The sequence below is a fragment of the Eucyclogobius newberryi genome, unplaced genomic scaffold (assembly GCF_026437365.1).
Source record: "Eucyclogobius newberryi isolate DKJ021-1_F unplaced genomic scaffold, fEucNew1.0.hap1 SCAF_16, whole genome shotgun sequence".
NCBI lineage: Eukaryota > Metazoa > Chordata > Actinopteri > Gobiiformes > Gobiidae > Eucyclogobius > Eucyclogobius newberryi.
In genome coordinates, this window is record NW_027315790.1 from 19,292,676 (window position 1) to 19,311,319 (window position 18,644).

The 18,644-nt window shown below is 42.2% G+C and overlaps 1 protein-coding gene across 1 annotated transcript in view; it reads right to left on the bottom strand.

The window, feature by feature from the left end:
• Positions 1 to 18,644, bottom strand: part of LOC140361907 (gamma-aminobutyric acid type B receptor subunit 1-like) — a 183,488-nt gene that overhangs the window by 12,457 nt on the left and 152,387 nt on the right. The window contains exons 10-14 of the mRNA XM_072447815.1: positions 17,752 to 17,902; positions 11,860 to 11,992; positions 7,965 to 8,081; positions 561 to 668; positions 319 to 412 (exon numbers count right to left, since the gene is read on the bottom strand). Of these exons, the coding sequence (XP_072303916.1) occupies positions 319 to 412; positions 561 to 668; positions 7,965 to 8,081; positions 11,860 to 11,992; positions 17,752 to 17,902 (603 nt within the window). The remainder of the gene's footprint in view (positions 1 to 318; positions 413 to 560; positions 669 to 7,964; positions 8,082 to 11,859; positions 11,993 to 17,751; positions 17,903 to 18,644) is intronic.

An 18,644-nucleotide genomic window follows, 5' to 3' on the forward strand; every position in this document is an offset into this window, starting at 1 on the left:
CCTGACATGTGACCTGACCTGGTGGCGTCCCCTGCTGGTCTCCATGGGTAGAAAGGCTTAATGACATACTATGGAACATTCCAGGCAAAGCAATAACACATCCAAAGTGACAAGAATGAGGTGGACATCTTTTTTTTGTGGTTGTTGTCTTTATATTCAGGGTTGCCACGATTAGTTGGAAGGTGATGTGGCAAGTTTTTCTGCAGTGAGTCTGAACCACGGACCCTCTGGTTGGTGGGTAAAAATCTAACCCACGGCACCAACATCGCTCTGTTCTAGAATCACGAGGAACCAAATCACACGCTCAATCGCTCTCACCCAGCCACGTGTTCATCTTCTCTGAACTGCAGTGCTCGAGCAGAGGTTGGATCAGGACATCCAGGTCTCCTTTAGGGTCCTCTCTGGTGAATTTCTATAGAGGAAAAAGTCACAGTGCATTAGCATGGCGTATTTTGCTTATTATCTATGAGTTAGCGACATCACAAACGTGTTAATATGACATGGTAAAGAAAGCCGTACAATTCAAAGTGGTAGTGACATGGCAGGTCTAGTTGTCTTACCTCCACTGTTATGTGCAGGGGGTCCACTATCTGCCAGATCATGAGGGACAAGACATCGATGCCCAGAAGGACACCTACGGTCGCGTACAGCTTCCATGGTTCAAGGTGCTGCACAGAGAGATGAAAGAAAGACAGAGAAATGGTGTGATTTAAAGCTTTTTAACACAGTACATACATATCATTCAAATCTAGTTCATTAATCGTTTCTGTAGTTTTGGTTTAGTTCTGGTTTGGTAACTGGCTGAAGCATCAATTTACTGTGAATGTTCTTTAATGGTGGAGAGTCCAGAGAAGCCAGAAAAAACCCACCCAGGTACAGGCAGAATATGCAAACTCCAAGGAGAATTTCCTTCAGAAACATGTCTTTGCCTTTTAAAATGCTATGTCATCAGAAAGTAAAAAAATGTTTTATTCCAATATATTTCTATTACATGTTAATTTTTATTGCAGGCGACTATTACATTCTGTCTTATTTTTCAAATTTTTCTGTTGTAGAGCTCCAGTGCCAGAAGGAAAACCGTCGTCCAAACTCAGTAAATCGTGCCGCCTTTGATTCCCTGCAGGAGGATTTATGGAGCCACAAACAGAGCGGCCAAAGCACAAAACACTGATCCATCACTAACTGGGGCCAATTCAATCAAAGTGTGGGCACTGGGCCATGACAGTGCCGGGCGAGGAGAGTACACACGGACATCCACACACAGATAAATGTTAGATGTTTGTATAAGGAGCAGCGGGACGTTCTATAAAATGATATTGCATTATCTTCGCATGTCACCTGGACGAAATATGAACAGCAACAACTAAGGGATTTTCCAGCCTCAAAAACAGGCTTGGTCAATGTGATTCAGTTGCTGGCTGTTGGAGAACCTTCCATCGCACACGTGACTCACCTCCAGCCTCAGTCGCTAGTCCGTAAAGTAGTAAACAAACAGCGGCTGTCGACAAAAAGAACGTCTGTTTTCTTCTTCTTCCCCTTAAACCATTACAGACACAGACAAACGTCATAATATGCTAGAATATTTCTGCAATTGAACAACTACTATGACTAGTTTGTCTGAGTAAATATCAGCTTGCTGTGGTCGCTGCTGTTGTACCAGTCAGCTGTTTCTTGCTAGCAGCGTTTTTTGAGTTTGTAAAAGTTACGAAATTAAAGGGGAATCGGGAGGATTGTGTTTACTGTTGAGTCACATGTTTGACAGAGATTGATCGTAAACACAGGGATAGAAGCTCAGTGGCGTGCGCTCGGTGCCTGGGCGCTTCCCCGCTGTTCCGAGGAGCATTATGGAGCCGTCTCCCTGTGAACCACCGGCAGGAGGAACTGTAAGGGCCCAGCAGAGATGTCCACGTAGAGACTGGGCAAGGCAAGTTTATGTGTTAAGCACAGTTTGTACACAAGGCAATTCAAAGTGCTTCACACAGCAGGAAAAATGCGTTCAAATCACAAAGACGTAACAGAAATCACAAATCATTTTAAGACATAAAAGAGAAGAGTGTAAAGACAATAATTTCAGTCATATGCACAGCTAAAAATAACTGTTTTAAGCTTAGATTTGAACATTGCCAGAGTAGAAGCCTGTCTCACATCTTCAGGAAGACTGTTCCAGATTTTGGCTGCATAAAACTGAAATACAGATTCCCCATGTTTTGTCCTGACTCTGGCACCAGCAGGAGGCCGGTCCATGTTTTGTCCTGACTCTGGCACCAGCAGGAGGCCGGTCCATATTTAGTCCTGACTCTGGCACCAGCAGGAGGCCGGTCCATGTTTAGTCCTGACTCTGGCACCAGCAGGAGGCCAGTCCATGTTTAGTCCTGACTCTGGCACCAGCAGGAGGCCGATCCATATTTAGTCCTGACTCTGGCACCAGCAGGAGGCCGGTCCATGTTTAGTCCTGACTCTGGCACCAGCAGGAGGCCGGTCCATGTTTAGTCCTGACTCTGGCACCAGCAGGAGGCCGGTCCATGTTTAGTCCTGACTCTGGCACCAGCAGGAGGCCGGTCCATGTTTAGTCCTGACTCTGGCACCAGCAGGAGGCCGGTCCATGTTTAGTCCTGACTCTGGCACCAGCAGGAGGCCGGTCCATGTTTAGTCCTGACTCTGGCACCAGCAGGAGGCCGGTCCATGTTTAGTCCTGACTCTGGCACCAGCAGGAGGCCGGTCCATGTTTAGTCCTGACTCTGGCACCAGCAGGAGGTCGGTCCATGTTTAGTCCTGACTCTGGCACCAGCAGGAGGCCGGTTCATGTTTAGTCCTGACTCTGGCACCAGCAGGAGGCCGGTCCATGTTTAGTCCTGACTCTGGCACCAGCAGGAGGTCGGTCCATGTTTAGTCCTGACTCTGGCACCAGCAGGAGGCCGGTTCATGTTTAGTCCTGACTCTGGCACCAGCAGGAGGCCGGTCCATGTTTAGTCCTGACTCTGGCACCAGCAGGAGGCCGGTCCATGTTTAGTCCTGACTCTGGCACCAGCAGGAGGCCGGTCCATGTTTAGTCCTGACTCTGGCACCAGCAGGAGGCCGGTCCATGTTTAGTCCTGACTCTGGCACCAGCAGGAGGCCGGCCCCTGAGGTCCTCAGAGTCCGAGATGTTTTATAAGGCACCAACATGTCCGAGATGTACTTTGGCGCTAGGCCATGGAGGGACTAGGCTCTCTCCGACGCCACAAAAATGGATGGAGAAATTGGAAAGATACTTCCATAATCCAAAGTGTGCGCTAAACCAAACTCAGCTTGTCTTTGTCAGACCAGTCTTATCCCAGTCTACAGCAGCTCAAAGAACAGAATATATGCCATCGGGGGCTGAGGGACATTGAGGGACATTAAGTAGTTTCAAGCAATACTTTGTAGCTATAATTGCTAATAAAAACGGCTATCATATGTACAACCACACTTTTGGCAAACATAGATAAGTGACACCTCTTTTACATTGACCATTGGAATTTCAAACATGCTAGAAACTGCATTACTAACAAGTTATCTACTCTCCAAATCCTGTAGTTTTTAACATTCATTGAACGTAGTGGATCAAAACAAATCAACTAGTACTAGTCTGCAGTGATAGGATCTGGTACCTCAAGATACTGTGGGTTCAAAAGGAGAACATGACAAATGACACCCAGCTTCCTCCAAAAATCTTTACATTAGATTAGTGCTATAATCATAATTTGGTGTAACCCTGGCTTTAGCTCCAAATACTTCAGAGTAATAAGCGATGATGAAAATGCTGAACAAAAACAGTGTATGAACAACATATTTATCAATTAGTTTACAATAAATTATCTCATCTTCTTGTTCTTTTGGACACGATTTCATGTCTGGTCTGATCTGGTGGAATGTGTCTGTCTCACCCAAAGTAGCATCAGGACATCGACACTGCACTTAAATCAGCCACAACAAACACACGCTTTATGCCAGGCTTCAAACTTCACTTTTGAAACATTGTCTTTGGACGGAAATGTGTAGTGTTAATGTGTTAATGTGCCCGTATGATGGAGCTAAACTGTGTGTTTTACAGCAGCGTCGCACACAGGGACCCGGCACACACTTGGGGCTTTGAGGAGATGTGTGAAGCCTGCGGATTTACATGAGTCACAGGCAGAGCTTGATGGAATAATCCCACATGAAAAGAGCTCTCCTCGTATGGATACTCATTTCCGGGATTAGCAAAGATTGTATTTTCTTTAAGCTAAAATACTTGACTTTTTCTTGGATCTCCAAAGTATTGGCAGCTAGTATGGGTGTCTTAGAGGACAAAATATGTTTCTGAAGGAATCTAAATAGGCTGATTTTAGTTAGTTGGCCAAAGTCAAGGATTTTAACATAGAAGCTGGAAAGAAAGCGGTACAGTTGTCAAAGTGTGGGTAAAATGAGACACATTTTGAAATGTGACTTGGCACTGACCATTTTAAATCTGCAAAGCTGTTTATCTGTAAGCATTCACATTCAGAATGACTTTTACTCACTCCCAAAAGGAAATTATTTTTGTTACAGACATGCAGCCGGCCAGCAGAAGATCAATATCATATCAAAAGAACAAACTAAAACAGAATATCAGTATCACAATAAATCCATCTTTTTTATCAGCTAAACCCCCAGTTAAAAAATAATACATTTACATTTCAAATATAAAAATATAGTATAAATATTTGTCCAGGGACACTAAGAAACTCTTTACTGAGTCTCTTAGTGTCCCTCATACGTACCACAGTGCACATGATGGCACTGGACACCATAGACTTGTAGAACATCCTGAGCTTTGTCCTGCAGATGTCAAAGGACCTCAGGCGCCTCAGCGTTCTTATTCTTTCTCCAGTCCAGTTTATCTTCCAAATACACCCCAAAGTACAGTACTTGTCCTCCTCTACCACGTCCACTCTAACCCTCAGGATGGAGGGGGGGTCACAGCAGCTGTTTAGTCTGCCAATGAGGTATTCTGCACACCAGGACAACAGAGGGGATCTACCTGCATCACTGCCTGCTTCTCCGCCCGCAGAGCCGGCCTGATCATGGTTAAATGTACTGAAGTCAAATGACTCTCACAGTGGTGCTTGTCCAGGTGTAGAGCAGCTAGATGATGGGGCTGGTGACGCATTCTTTATATTGTCAATGTTTTGTTGATGAATGTACATTTTTAATACTGTTAGTTTAAAAAAAGGGTTTTTATATGGTCTGCTTTGGGCTTCTATTATCAAAAAGAAATACGATTACTATTATAAACTATTAGGTAATGAAACTATCTGTGACAAAACTTATGATGAAATACATTAGTCGACAAAATGAACACAAGGTCAAAGATTGTAGGTCCCTCTTTATTATAATCCAACTCCATGGACTTCATCCAACCATGCCTGCTCATCCATCTTCCATATTCAATACCCGACTAAACCTTGCTCCTCCTATAGCCTCACAATAGGACAATCTATTCTGAAACGTCCTAACCATCACGTCCTTTTCACCGTGGCACGCTTCACTGCCGTCACGGAAACCAGGGAACCGTCCACTTCTGCTGGGACCAATCGGAAACGAGCACAATGACAAATAGATGCTAAGTCTTGCTCAGGGCACAGCCAGTAGCCGCAGAGTCAGTGCTCCAACAGGGAATTTTAACCATTTGACTTCATTTACACGACCTTGAAACATAGCAAATGTGCTTATTAGGGACTGTTCTAGAAGCAAACAATGAGAGATGCGTGGTGTTTAGTGGATGGTGGAGCTGCACGAGGGAGCCATGCTTCTTCATAATTGGTCCATTTGAAAAGGACAAAGTTGCTTGTCTGAAAATGTAATTGACCAGATTTGGCCTTGTGTTAATCTGTTTAGTGGGGTCACGAGGCAAAGTCCATCCAGATGATAAAACTGCTCCTGAGCTGAGGGATACAGAAGACAAAGCACATTGAATTTAAAACAGTTTCTTTGCAAATAAAAGAGTAAGATAATGTATTTATATGAATGGATAGATAAGGAGGCTTAGGCAGCAGACTTTGCGTGGAAAAAAATGACCAATATACTAGAGTCAGCATCCAGGGAACGTCCACTTACAGACCTCCATGGGGAAAGAGTGGTAGGAAGATTGTGCCCAAAACAGATATGATGAAGACGAATCAAATCATCTACCTGCCCAATTTCGTACAGTTGCTAACGGTAGCTGTGGGTAAATGCTATCGCTATTGCTAATGCTCTTTTAAATCCATTGGACAATCGATTTACTTTTCTGAGGTAACGCAAATAATACATACAACAAATACATTGCCAGGAAACATTTTAAAAAAGAAGAGAAGTTTTTTATGATGTGTGGCTGAATGTATCAATGAGTACATCATTATTTTGTATGTCTTCATTGGCTTGTACTTTCTTGTTCTTGATCCACTGCTTATTTTGTTGCATGTTAACGCAGATCACGTGTATCAGTCAAAAACCTGTATGAAGGAGTCCCGCTCCCGTCTACACGCGATGCTCTCCTTTTAGTCCCTGCCTCCCTCTCTCAGCGCACTCAGAGATGAAGAGCAGGTTGTATCAGTGCAGATGTATGCAGATGACACTGTGCTCTACATTCACAGAAACATCAAAAACTCACACAGGCCAAGGTTCATATCACTGACTGGTTTCAAAATTCATCTTTACAGTTGAAGACATCCAAAACCGTTCTTCACCAAGTCCCAGAGCAGCTCCATCGTTGATCCGGACGTCCTTGTGTCTGGCGAACGGCTTCAGGTGGTGACAGAATATAAATATATCGGTGTTGTCCTCGATTCCAATCTCACATTCAAGTCACACACACACACAAATCTGTAACAAATGCAACCTCAGCAACTTCAACTTCAAACACAACAGACACCAAATGTGCATAAGAGCAGCAAAACCCACTACTGTCCAATACTGCAATACTACATACTGTCCTACTCACCTGGGGAAACATGGTCCAATACGCTCATCTGTGTCTCATTTACAAATCAATTCATGGCTTGTCATCTCCTCCACTCAGACAGTTCCATTAACATCTTTAGAACACAATAGAACGAGAGGAGCAGCGAGAGGCGACTGCAACGTCCCCCTCAGAAAAAGTCTGTTTGACCAAGAACCACCTTTTCTGTACGAGCTGCCCATCGCCATCGGAAACCTCAGCACATACGCTTCATCTAACGTGCAGTTAAAATGACTCATCCACAATAAAAGCTTTCAGCATCAACATATTGAAGACCCAAGCTGACCGTTCACAATTAAAATGGATTGATTACTTACACAGCCCTGCTCTGAAGTCTCTAAAGAATATTAGCTTTTTGAGCTGCATGTATCCTGAGACAAGGAGAAATCGGACTCCAATCAGACAGTTGGCGGTGTATTCTGTGCGAGTAAACGTGATGACTGTGAAAGATGGGAGGGGGAAAAAGGAAAGAGGCCTTCTTGGTTGTATTGATGCTTCACAACTAAAATCCATTATTAAAGTAGATTGATTATGCTCTTTTAGGTATGTAGTATTGGACTATTAAAAAGGATGATCACATTTTACAATTTCTTCATTGTAAACTGCAGTACAGTACAGTGCAGTACAACTGCAGTGATTTATAACAGCTCTGTAATAGAAACAGGTCCACTGACTTCCTGTTCAAAAAGATTCTTCATCGTGACATTTCACTGTAACAAGCAGGAGATTGTCATTTACATGTTTTTATTTGTGGAAAGTGGCTATGTGACATTTTGGAACCCTATATCTGGCACTCGGAGGCAACATTTTTCAAATGATTGTAACTACCGAGAGGACATGGATGTGGGCGGGGATATGGGGTAGGTGAAAACAGGAATTTTCTGAGCACTGTAGTCTCAGTTGCAGGACAATACAAGATGACTCAAAGCTCTATAAAGTTGATTTTGCATAGGACATACAGTATGTGTAAAGGTCTGCATTTTACCTTCCTGCGGTCCTTCTTCTCCTCCTTCTTGGTGAAGACGGTGTGGACCCACCAGATCTTAGTGAACATGCTCCCGTAGGCCAGACTGAAGCCCAGGCCCAGCAGCCACAGCCGGAACTGCCAGAGAAACATGGAAAAGTAATTCTGAGTTATAAACTGAAGTGAAGAACAGCTCGTTCCCCTCTCTCTCTCAGTCTGTGGAACGCCTGTGGGGTCACCTTCAAGTCCAAACACTATCTCGCTCCAACTTGGACGAGCCTCGGACAAATTAGCAGCAGCCGCTAAATCAAGGCTCAATTCGGAGAGGAGACGTGTTCCTAATCAGTGCTTTGACAGTTGATTAAAAACCCTGCACATAATTAACACGGCAATAAAATAATAACTGGGAATAAATCATTTTGGTGATTGGGGACTGAGGAAATGGAAGGTTTTCATTCCGGTAAAACCAATCGCAGTACAACTCTGGAAATAAGGTGGAAAATTGTTTTATGCTGCTCCGTATCACCAAAGCAAGTTCCTATGTTTGTGTATTTTGCCCTTATGATATAGTAGCCAACTGGGTGTTGAGGGCTCTGCACTTGACTGGCTCACATCCTACCTCACCAACAGGCAAGAGTTAATTTCCCTCTCCGGTCACTCATCCACCCTCTCCCCAGTAACGCAGGGGTCCCCCAGGGCTCAGTCCTCGGCCCCCTCCTCTTCATCTGCTACATCTTCCCCCTTGGTCACATCCTCCGCCAACTCAACCTGGACTTTCACTGCTACGCTGACGACACCCAGATATACCTCACCACCAAATCCACCCAAAACCCTCCCCTCAGCCACATTGAAACCTGCATCTCTACAATAAAATCATGGCTCACTCTCAACTTCCTCAAACTGAACAGTGACAAAACAGAGCTCCTCCTCATTGGCACCAAATCCACTCTCAATAAAACTGGTCCCTTTTCACTCAGCATCGACACCTCGACCATCACCCCCTCTACCCTGGTACGCAATCTCGGTGTCATCATGGACCCCACCCTCTCCTTCACTCCCCATGTCAGCCACATTGTCAAGACCTCATACTTCCACCTCCGCCGCATCGCCAAAATCCGACACTGCCTCACCCTCCCCGCTGCTGAATCCCTCATCCATGCCTTCATCTCCTCCCGCCTCGACTACTGCAACTCCCTCCTCACTGGCATCTCCTCCCATTCCCTCCATAGACTCCAAATGGTCCAAAACTCCGCTGCCCGCCTCCTCACCCACACCCGGTCCCGTGATCACATCACTCCCGTTCTCCGCTCTCTCCACTGGCTCCCCATCAAGCAGCGCATAAACTTTAAAATACTCCTCCTCACCTTCAAAGCTCTTCACCACCTTGCCCCCCCCTACCTGTCTGACCTCCTCATCCCCCACCGCCCCACCCGAGCTCTCCGATCCTCCTCCTCTCTCACCCTGACTGCACCAACATCCCGACTCAAAACTTTTGGCGACAGAGCATTCTCCCGAACAGCACCCCGACTCTGGAACTCCCTCCCCCAACCTGTCCGCCACTCTCCCTCACTCACAACATTCAAATCCCGCCTAAAAACATACCTCTTCACCCAAGCCTATGACCTCCCCTACCCCTAGCCTCCTCTACCCCATTGCCTACACTTCTACCCCCTGTTACATCCCCATCTTTTTCTCTCTACTTCTTCTGTCTTGTTCATTTTATCTGTATATTAATGTGTTCTGTACGTGTTGTCCCCCCTGTCTGTAAATACCCCCCCCTTTTTTATTATGTTCAGCGTCTTTGGGTCACTGAAAAGCGCTATATAAATAAAAGTTATTATTATTATTATTAGTAGTATCATAAGGGCCCTGTCCATTTTACCTGATATTCATTTACTTTGTGCCCATAAAAACATGTATTGAAAGCCACTGCGGTTAAACTAGGACTCAGAAGGCACAGGTGTGAAATATGTTCAAATAATATACTGTACATGAAATAAACTCATTGAGGGCAATGATGGACAAACTTTGGCAGGTAGAGAAAGAAAAAAACATGCTATTTAGTATATATTTCCGATTTGTTCTTTGCAAACTACTATCAAGCACATTCTTATTTGTTCAATGGCAATAAAGTTGTTGAAACAGCAATAAATTAGTATGTGGCATTACTCGGGTCAAGCCTGTTCTAAGGGTATTTCCGCTCATATATCCTGGCTCTTGTTCATTAGTTTGGGGAGGATGGAGCGTGAGATTGCCTTCCACAAAATGGTGGAAGCAGAAGTCAGCTCAGGTAAAGTGGTTCAATAATTGGTTCTTACTTTTGCTGAGGAGTATGAGAAAGTGAACAAAATCCCAAATACTAATAACAAAAACTGGTTCAAAGAATGTGGTGTATCCAACGTTGAAATGTAAAACTTTTAATCACTGAGAATCCATTAAAAACTATTATAACTTTTATATTGGACATGATTCGTATTATTTACAGTATAACATAGTTTAAATGACGCATTCTGCTTCATCTGAAAGTTCACACTAAATCCATCTGTCACTCACTTGGAGCCTTAGAGCTGATATATAAGGGGAGTGGGAAAGTAACTGCATTAAATAGAAAAATAGGGAATCATACATGACGATAATAGCAAATTGTCAAAGATGAGACATACCATTGTTATCATCGTGTTATCCAGCACTACTTTCAGCACCCCCTGCTGTCCACATTGAGGACAATAAATCACTTGCAATGAGGTTTGGATTAGATTAGCCTTTATTGCCCCCGTTTGACTAAGGGTTTGACTAAGGGCGCACTCACATTAGGCTTTTTGAACCGTGCAGAGCGTTCTGTGGCCCTCACTCATGAACCGACCAATGGGCCAGTGACATAATCACCATTCACGAGGCACAGTTTGTTACATGTGGCAATAAAGTGCTAATGCTGTAGCTGAAATAATAGATCCAGCAGCATGAATTATCTCTAGGTTAATATATTGAGGCAGAGATGAGTTTGTCAGTATGATTAAACAACATCAGTGAGAGAATTGTCATTATTAAGCAGAATAGAATGTCAAAAATGTGTTTGTAAACTGAAAGTGTTTCTGATTTCCTTCCCTCTGAACAGGGGGAGTTGTGTGTCGTTCGTGCCCCTGCCCTTCCCCCTACAGTGCTACATGTGTTTGTGCTGTAGCGACTCTCCTCCCCTGTGGACTGTACATCACGACCTCTCAAACACGAACACTACATGTTTTACTACTGCATAGGACCCAAGGGAGTCAGGGGAGAGATGGTACTACATTTTATATACAGCTCATACAACACTCTGTCAATGTTATGTTTAGTTCATTCTCAGTGCGGAGGGATCAAACATAATAAAAACGGTGTTATTCTTTTATATATATTTGCATGTTTCTGTTTTGTCCCACTAGAATCCACGAAACCAACGGTAGTAACACAAACCTTGATATGATTAAAATAAAAATGATTTGTGGATATTAGCAAGCAGATGTATCTTAAGTTAGAGTAAATTCCAAAGGGCTTCAAAGATATTTCTGCTGGTATTTTCAGAGAAATGTGGAAAGGCCATCTTACATAATGCACAATGTGCTTTAATAATTTACTATTTATGTGCACACTTACAGCAAACATCAGACTTGCCCTTTTTTGTAGTACTTTTGAAATGTCAGACTTTTGAGTCGAAATTTCTTGTGTCCAGATGACTACAACTGAACCTTTTTTCTACAATTACTCGTTATAATTTCAGCAAAACCCCTGCTCCGCCCCATCTCCATCACATCAGCAGAACCCTCAGCCTCCACAGCCTTTCCATCTCCTCCTCTTGCACCGTTCATATGTCGGATTATTAATCTCTCCTCGCTCGTTTGTCTGCGTCTGTCCCGGTTGAAACAGTTTGGCGATGGCATACCTGGCACACCACGGGGAACTGCCTGCGGTGCACGTGGAGTCCATCGATGCCCAGAGGGAAGACTGCGGCCAGCGCCATCATGCAGCCCACGGCCGTCATGTTGTTCAGGTACGGCTGCGAGTTCTGGATGTACCTGCACGAGACACAAAACACAAACAGAAGACAATGCATTTAGAAAACTTTTGTAATTAAAGAATCACAGTTTTACTTTTTTTTTACATCTTTTTCTTCAATGTTGTTCTATAGGGGTTCTTTAAAATTATGGTAAAATAATAATCATGTCTCTACCTTATTCACACATGTAACTGGGATTTATGTTCTTTTTGGTGGGCAGATATTTCCAGCTCTGAAGGCTTTTTTAAATTGGTATTTCATGTAACTTAAAACGTGTTTGTTTGCAATACAAGTAAAAGGATACACTTTTTTTTGCATTATTTGTATTGTGTTGACCTTTAAACATGCTCTTGTGGACCTTTGCTTTGGCATTTCATGTTTAGAACTTGAAATAATGAGATAATCAGATTACAGATGTCATGTTCCTCTAGAAGTGCTCCCTATACTAGGATCTGGTGTTGGAACAGCATCTACTGGCAACAGAGGAAATTAGCAATGAAAAACCTGTTCCAACATGCTAATATAAGCACACAGCTGTAATGAACACTGTGGTTTGAGAGCAGAAATGTTCAGAGCCTTTTTTTATGGACGTAAAAACAGCGCAGGAGACTGGGAGACATTTGTTTCAAAGTGTTTTTTGAATGCTCAAAAGAGAGAACTTGATGAAAAAAGTGTGAATGAAGCTAAATACAACTTCAGCTATGTTTTTTTTTTGAGGGAAAAATGTTATAGCATATAATTTGCTAATATGTGTCCATCGACTCATCTGATGTAAGAAATACTCAGCTCCAGCAGAATGTGCAAAGACTCCACCTTAGTGCAAGCAGAAAAGTAGTGTTGAACAAGTGAAAAGGTTGTTAACTTCAAAGTTGGCTAGCTGCGTAGAGGGGCACAATTTGAGCCCTGACATTCAATATTTTTTCAGTCAAGACTTTACAACGTGATTGTCTGCTCCTCAGTCACTTGTCTGCAGTCTTCAGCCTGTGACGGACACTTGAGCACCCTGACAATCTCCTTCTCTGCTACATTTCATTTAGTAAAGACACCATCCATCTTGCTATTTACACTGGCGTTCAGTGTGGAGTCAATGACGCTAGGCAAAGACCTGTTCAGCTCAGCTGCTCTTAAAACAAAGCTATTAAATGAGTCACTGTGGTGAGCAGCACAGATTTTTTTAGTTGATATTTTGGTCAATGTGATATTTTTGTAGACTAAAACAAAATGTCATCCAAAAAGACGACTTTTTTCAAGCCCCAACAGATTATTGCGCCCTCAGACTGTTACTGAAATAGGGTAAACATCATATCCTGTTTATTTTAATGGGCCAGCAAACTAATTACATACATTTTGGTTTGTTTATAACAATTTGCCCGTTAAGAGCTATTATCTCACTTCCAATTTGGTCACTAAAGGCTAGTTAACCTTAGATTCAAGACATGTTTATTACGTGGCTGTTCAAATTCATGCCATTAAGATGAATTATCTACACTAAAAGTTTTCAAGTGAGGCTTTGATATTATTCAAAAACCATGTATTGTGTATTATCCCAGTCGGGAAATTAGTGCTCTGCATTTGACCCATTCTTCAATGGCTCTGGGGCATCTCCTCAGGGGCAGTGGTCACTGTAGTGCAGTGCTCGGTCAGGACTAGGCTCGGTCAGGACTATCGCAGCTGGAGGATTTTAACTGCTGCATGTTTTGGGTTGATGGGGAAAATTGAAGTTTCTGGAGAAAACTCACCCAGACCCAGGGAGAAACATGCAAACTCCACACAGAATGGCGAACCCTTCTTGCTGTGAGGCTAGAGTGCTAGCCACTCTGCCACCATGACACACAGTATAGAAGTGCTGAAGAGGACAGCTATCAAGTCCTGTTACTCCAAAATAGTTTCCAATAGAGACCATTTCATGGCACTTCAGACTGAATTTGAGCCAATTGGAGCAAATCACAGGAGCAGCGGAAGCGAGGAAAGAACAAGCATCCAAGCTATTTGCTAAAGCTCATAACATCTAACACTGAACACTCTGCTTGGTGCTAAGAGACGTTCAGGGGTGTCTAGTAGTTTATTATTAGCGCTAAAACGTTGTAGCTATAACTGCTAACACATAAGGACGTTTTTGCCAATATAGATAAGTGTCAACTCATCTACTTTGGCCATGATTGTCAGACATGCTAAAACACACTTTTCTACGTTTTAATGCTTCGTCAATAAAAAGCTCAGATTGTACAGCAAATAATGTACCTCCAGGCGTCCTTGTACCCGGGTTTGGGAAGCCTTGTTGTAGATTAAATCCTTTTCTTGTTTTTAATTTAACAGTTCCGTGATTTCAGCACTCAGAAGTCGTGCCTCGCTTGCGGCAGTTTGTAGGCCAGGCCACCAGGGGAAACGGGGTTGCACTGCACTTCAGTTTGCTGTATAAAACCTACAAGACATTCATCCTCCCAAGGCTAACATCTAACTCTGAACTCCAAAACAACACTCGGAGTTCAAGGCTTTGATACCAATACATCCAACTTAAAGGGGACGTCCTATATTTCAACTTTTATAAGCTTTTACCCTTGTTCTAACAGTGTTTGCTTATCATTACCGCCCTTAGAGTTTTACAGTATTTTGATTGACTGATATTTATTTTATTTATTTCTATTTTATTCATTTATTTTTATTCTTATTTCAATTTTAATTTTAATTTTAATTTTAATTTTAATTTTAATTTTAATTTTAATTTTAATTTTAATTTTAATTTTAATTTCAATTTCAATTTCAATTTCAATTTCAATTTCAATTTCAATTTCAATTTTAATTGAATGTTATTTAATTTAATTACATTTTATGTATGTATGTATGTATTTATTTAAACATATTTAATATTTAATATTGACAGAATATTTAAATGTATTTATTGTTCGATATGAATGTGTATGTTTGTGCTTTTAAGGTGAAAGACACTGACGAAAAGGCCTGGAGCCAGCTCAAAACTACTGAGATATGGGGGGAATAGCATTAGTTTTAATTGGGCTTTTGCATGTTTCTTTTATTAGGTGTTTGATTTTAGGGTATACTTTAGATTGGGTTTTACTTGGTTTACTTTGGTATGGTTTTACCTAGCAGTATATAAGGCAGTAGCATGCGGTGACATTTTTGAATGGGCAAGCAGACTTGGGGTGTTCATCAATATCTAGTGGATAACATTTGCACGCAAAAATGAAACAAAAAACATCTCCCATCTCCCGCGTGAAGGGCAAATGCCTATCGTACTGAGCCAAACTCCCAATACCTGTAAAAACTGGAGTAAATAGTCTCACTTCACCAATCAATTCAGTCCACAAACTAGCTCTCTATATTCTCTATGTAATACTGTCTGTATTTCAAACTAACATCTAATTATTAGAAACATGAACAGAACCTTAGCTACAAACACAGTATCTAAAAAAAAACTGCAAATATCCTTGATTCCCACAGGTTTATTCAGTGTGGTTTGAGCACAGATCCATGGGTTTGAGGCTGTGTGGTCCTCAGAGCTCATGTGCAGACCTCTAAAAGAAGCTGCTGTCTGCTCTGGATCTAAAAGCTCATGTTAGAGAGCGAAGCATAAACGGGCCTCGGAACACGCCCGCAGACTGAAAAGGGGAGAAGAAGAACCAAGCTTCCCGCGCAGTATTGCTCAGCTGCCTGTAGAGGACACTAAAAGACACCATAACTTCCAGCCAAGCTTCAGAAGCAGAAGTGAGGGGGAAATGGGCTTATTTGGATATATTAGATTTTATTGATCAATCACTGCCCTGACCACACCAATTTAGCCAATTTTACAATGTCCTTGTTCTGCTGCTGGAGTAAACCTGATCCGGATCCTCCTCGCACTTTCCTTTGGTCGCTTTATATTTTATTTGTAAAAGAAATAATGGAAGAAAAAAATCCACTGCTTGCCACAATGAGAAGGCGGGGCTGGATTTTTTTTAACGGGAAGTCAATGGTCCCATTTCTATTACTAAGCTGTTTTAGATCCTGATTACAGTTTGCAATGAGCAAAATTTTGACACATGTGTTTACTATTAAGAACTAGAAAAAAAACAAGATGGACACGTGGTTTAAAATGTTCTTACGAGAAGGAAACATTTGTTCTTGGAGTAAAATACTTTGCTGTAAGGTTAAACTGACTGCTGCATTCGCATGCATTGTCTAATTAATCATTTTAATGCATGGAGATTTGTTGATGTTGCCTAGGGTCACCCCTGTCACTCAGACAAAAAGTCAGACTGTCACAGAGTTAATGTTACTGTGTTGTTAATGTTGTCACAATACTAACATTTCAAAGATTTCGATACTAAGGAATAGGCAATACTCGAGACTGATTTCAGTACCAAATGGTAATTTTAAAAAGCTATTTTACAAGACAGTAGACTCATTTTCAACACAAACTAATAGAGCTTTCTTTATATCACCTTATGCTCATATACTAGTTCTGATAAAGCTCAAGGTCATTCTGAAACTCTTCAGGAAAGGTCAAATTTTGTTTGGTTTATGTGATTTTTTGGGGGGGTAATTAATATTGTATCACATAAATAAGCCTTTAGTTTCAATATAAGTTTTAGTATCATTTGATGTCTGATTTTTTTATTGTTTTGAAAGCCCTAGTTGGTGTATATAAGTAAACTCTTCACAGTCGGAAAGTAGTAAAACCTGAATACGGGGGAAGAAGGTTTGTGAGAGCTAGAGACACGTTCAGACCACGATAAAATTCAACTTCATCCCTCTACTGCCGTTTGAGAACCAGAGAAATCAGGCTTTAACTCAACGCTTAACACATTTTACAGACTGCCACCATCATGCTCTCAGCAACATCTGCACTGGAGATGCGGTTTAGAAAGGGAAAATCTCTCCTCCTACACAGCCCTGGAGTGGAGCACAGATGGATATTTCTGTCATTCAAACGTCTCCCGGCTGCTTGCCTCAGTATTAGCTGTCTGTCAGGCGTAGCTAACACAAGAAGCGCTCGGCTCCCTCATAGACTTGGATCGGGTCTGGATTACACCTCTCTCTCTCATATTAAAATGTCCCGCTGGCTCAGAGCAGGGGCGCAAAAGCTTAAGAGTGGAGTGTGGCTTTCTCCTGGAGGACGACAACACACACTCTGGCACCGGAAACGGAAAATCCTCTTTAGCGGTGAAAGCTAATCCAAAACATAACACCGCCCGCAAATACACACTTTCTATTGTCTTGTCAGTAATTATTGTGGAAGGAAGATTTTCTAGAAGATCGGAATAAAGTGTTCAAAATGTGCTCATCATTTTAGAACATTTGCTTAAATCAGTTTAAAGTTACCCGTTACTTTTTTTTCTCCTCATTAGCGACTATACAATATGCAACAAATACAAAATTGGTGTACTGTGTGATTTTTCGAAGGGGGTACGCCACTAGCTTGTTTCCATGGAAATAGTTTGCTTTGCCTGGATTTGTTCACAGTGAATGGTGCGTAACATTCCAGGCACAAGGAAGTGGTGCACCATCCACCAGAAAAGTCACAGTGCTTGATAATTTTAACAATACATGCCAATATATTATATTAAGTATTTAAAAAGCAAAAAAAATAGGACTTTTAAATGGATGCGTGTATTTTATTGACATTTACTATCAGATTCCAAAGCAGTCCTGGTAAGATGAAAACATTTAGCTCCGACGTACTTGATTTCTCTTACACTACTTGACTATTATTTGACACTAATTGTTGGACACATTGGTTTGTGCTGGGGTAACGACAGTCGTGAGGGACGGCAGCTCTACCTGACATTGCTGTTGTAGATGTTGAAGGTTAGACACACGATTCCCAGCAGAATTCCCAAACCGGCGAACACGGACACGGACACAAAGAGCTTCTGCGACAGGTAGCGGAACTCTTCGATGACCACCGTCTGGTCGGCAGGTGGCCCGGCGCCTGTGGAGAGAGAGGAGAGGAGGGCATGAGCGGACGGCAGAGGACATAATGAAGGGAAATGGAAAGGAAAGATAAAGTCAGCGCTTCAGTAGACCATTATACATTCACTCCGCATACTTGCTGGTGTAAGCGTATATAGCCGCAACAGCCCAGGGGTTGATTGAGAGACGTGGCTGCCATGTCGTGCCAATGGGCTCTCCGACAAACACCAACTGACCCACTTGCACACGCCACATTCAAACAAGAAAAGTGAGGCGACACATAGTTCTCTTAAGCCCTTTACAAACCCGGGCGATCTCTGGGTCATTGCAGTTATGTCAACGCTACTATTTTACCCACATGTGTTAGATGTTAAACTCTCTGTGGTTCTCATACTTTTCTAATTATGACATTGTTTGGTGTGAATAGTGTTGTGGTAAATAGTGTCTGTGGTAAATATTTATCATCGTTTTACATCAGTGAAGTTGCAGTTTGTGAAAATAACTTTGTTTATATCATTAAGAAGCAACATGACATAAAAAATGCTGGGACAATTGGAAATGCAACTGACATATTTTTCACACAACTTAAACAATACTTCAACAAAAAGGTTAAATGTATGATCAGGTATTATTATTTGTCAAATCATAACTATTGTGTAATCTATATGGATTTTGGCCTTTGTTTACAATATGGTTGCAGGAAGCAGTTATGGACCTCTATTTATGTCACATGCTGCTCATGTCCAACCAGGAAGTTCAAT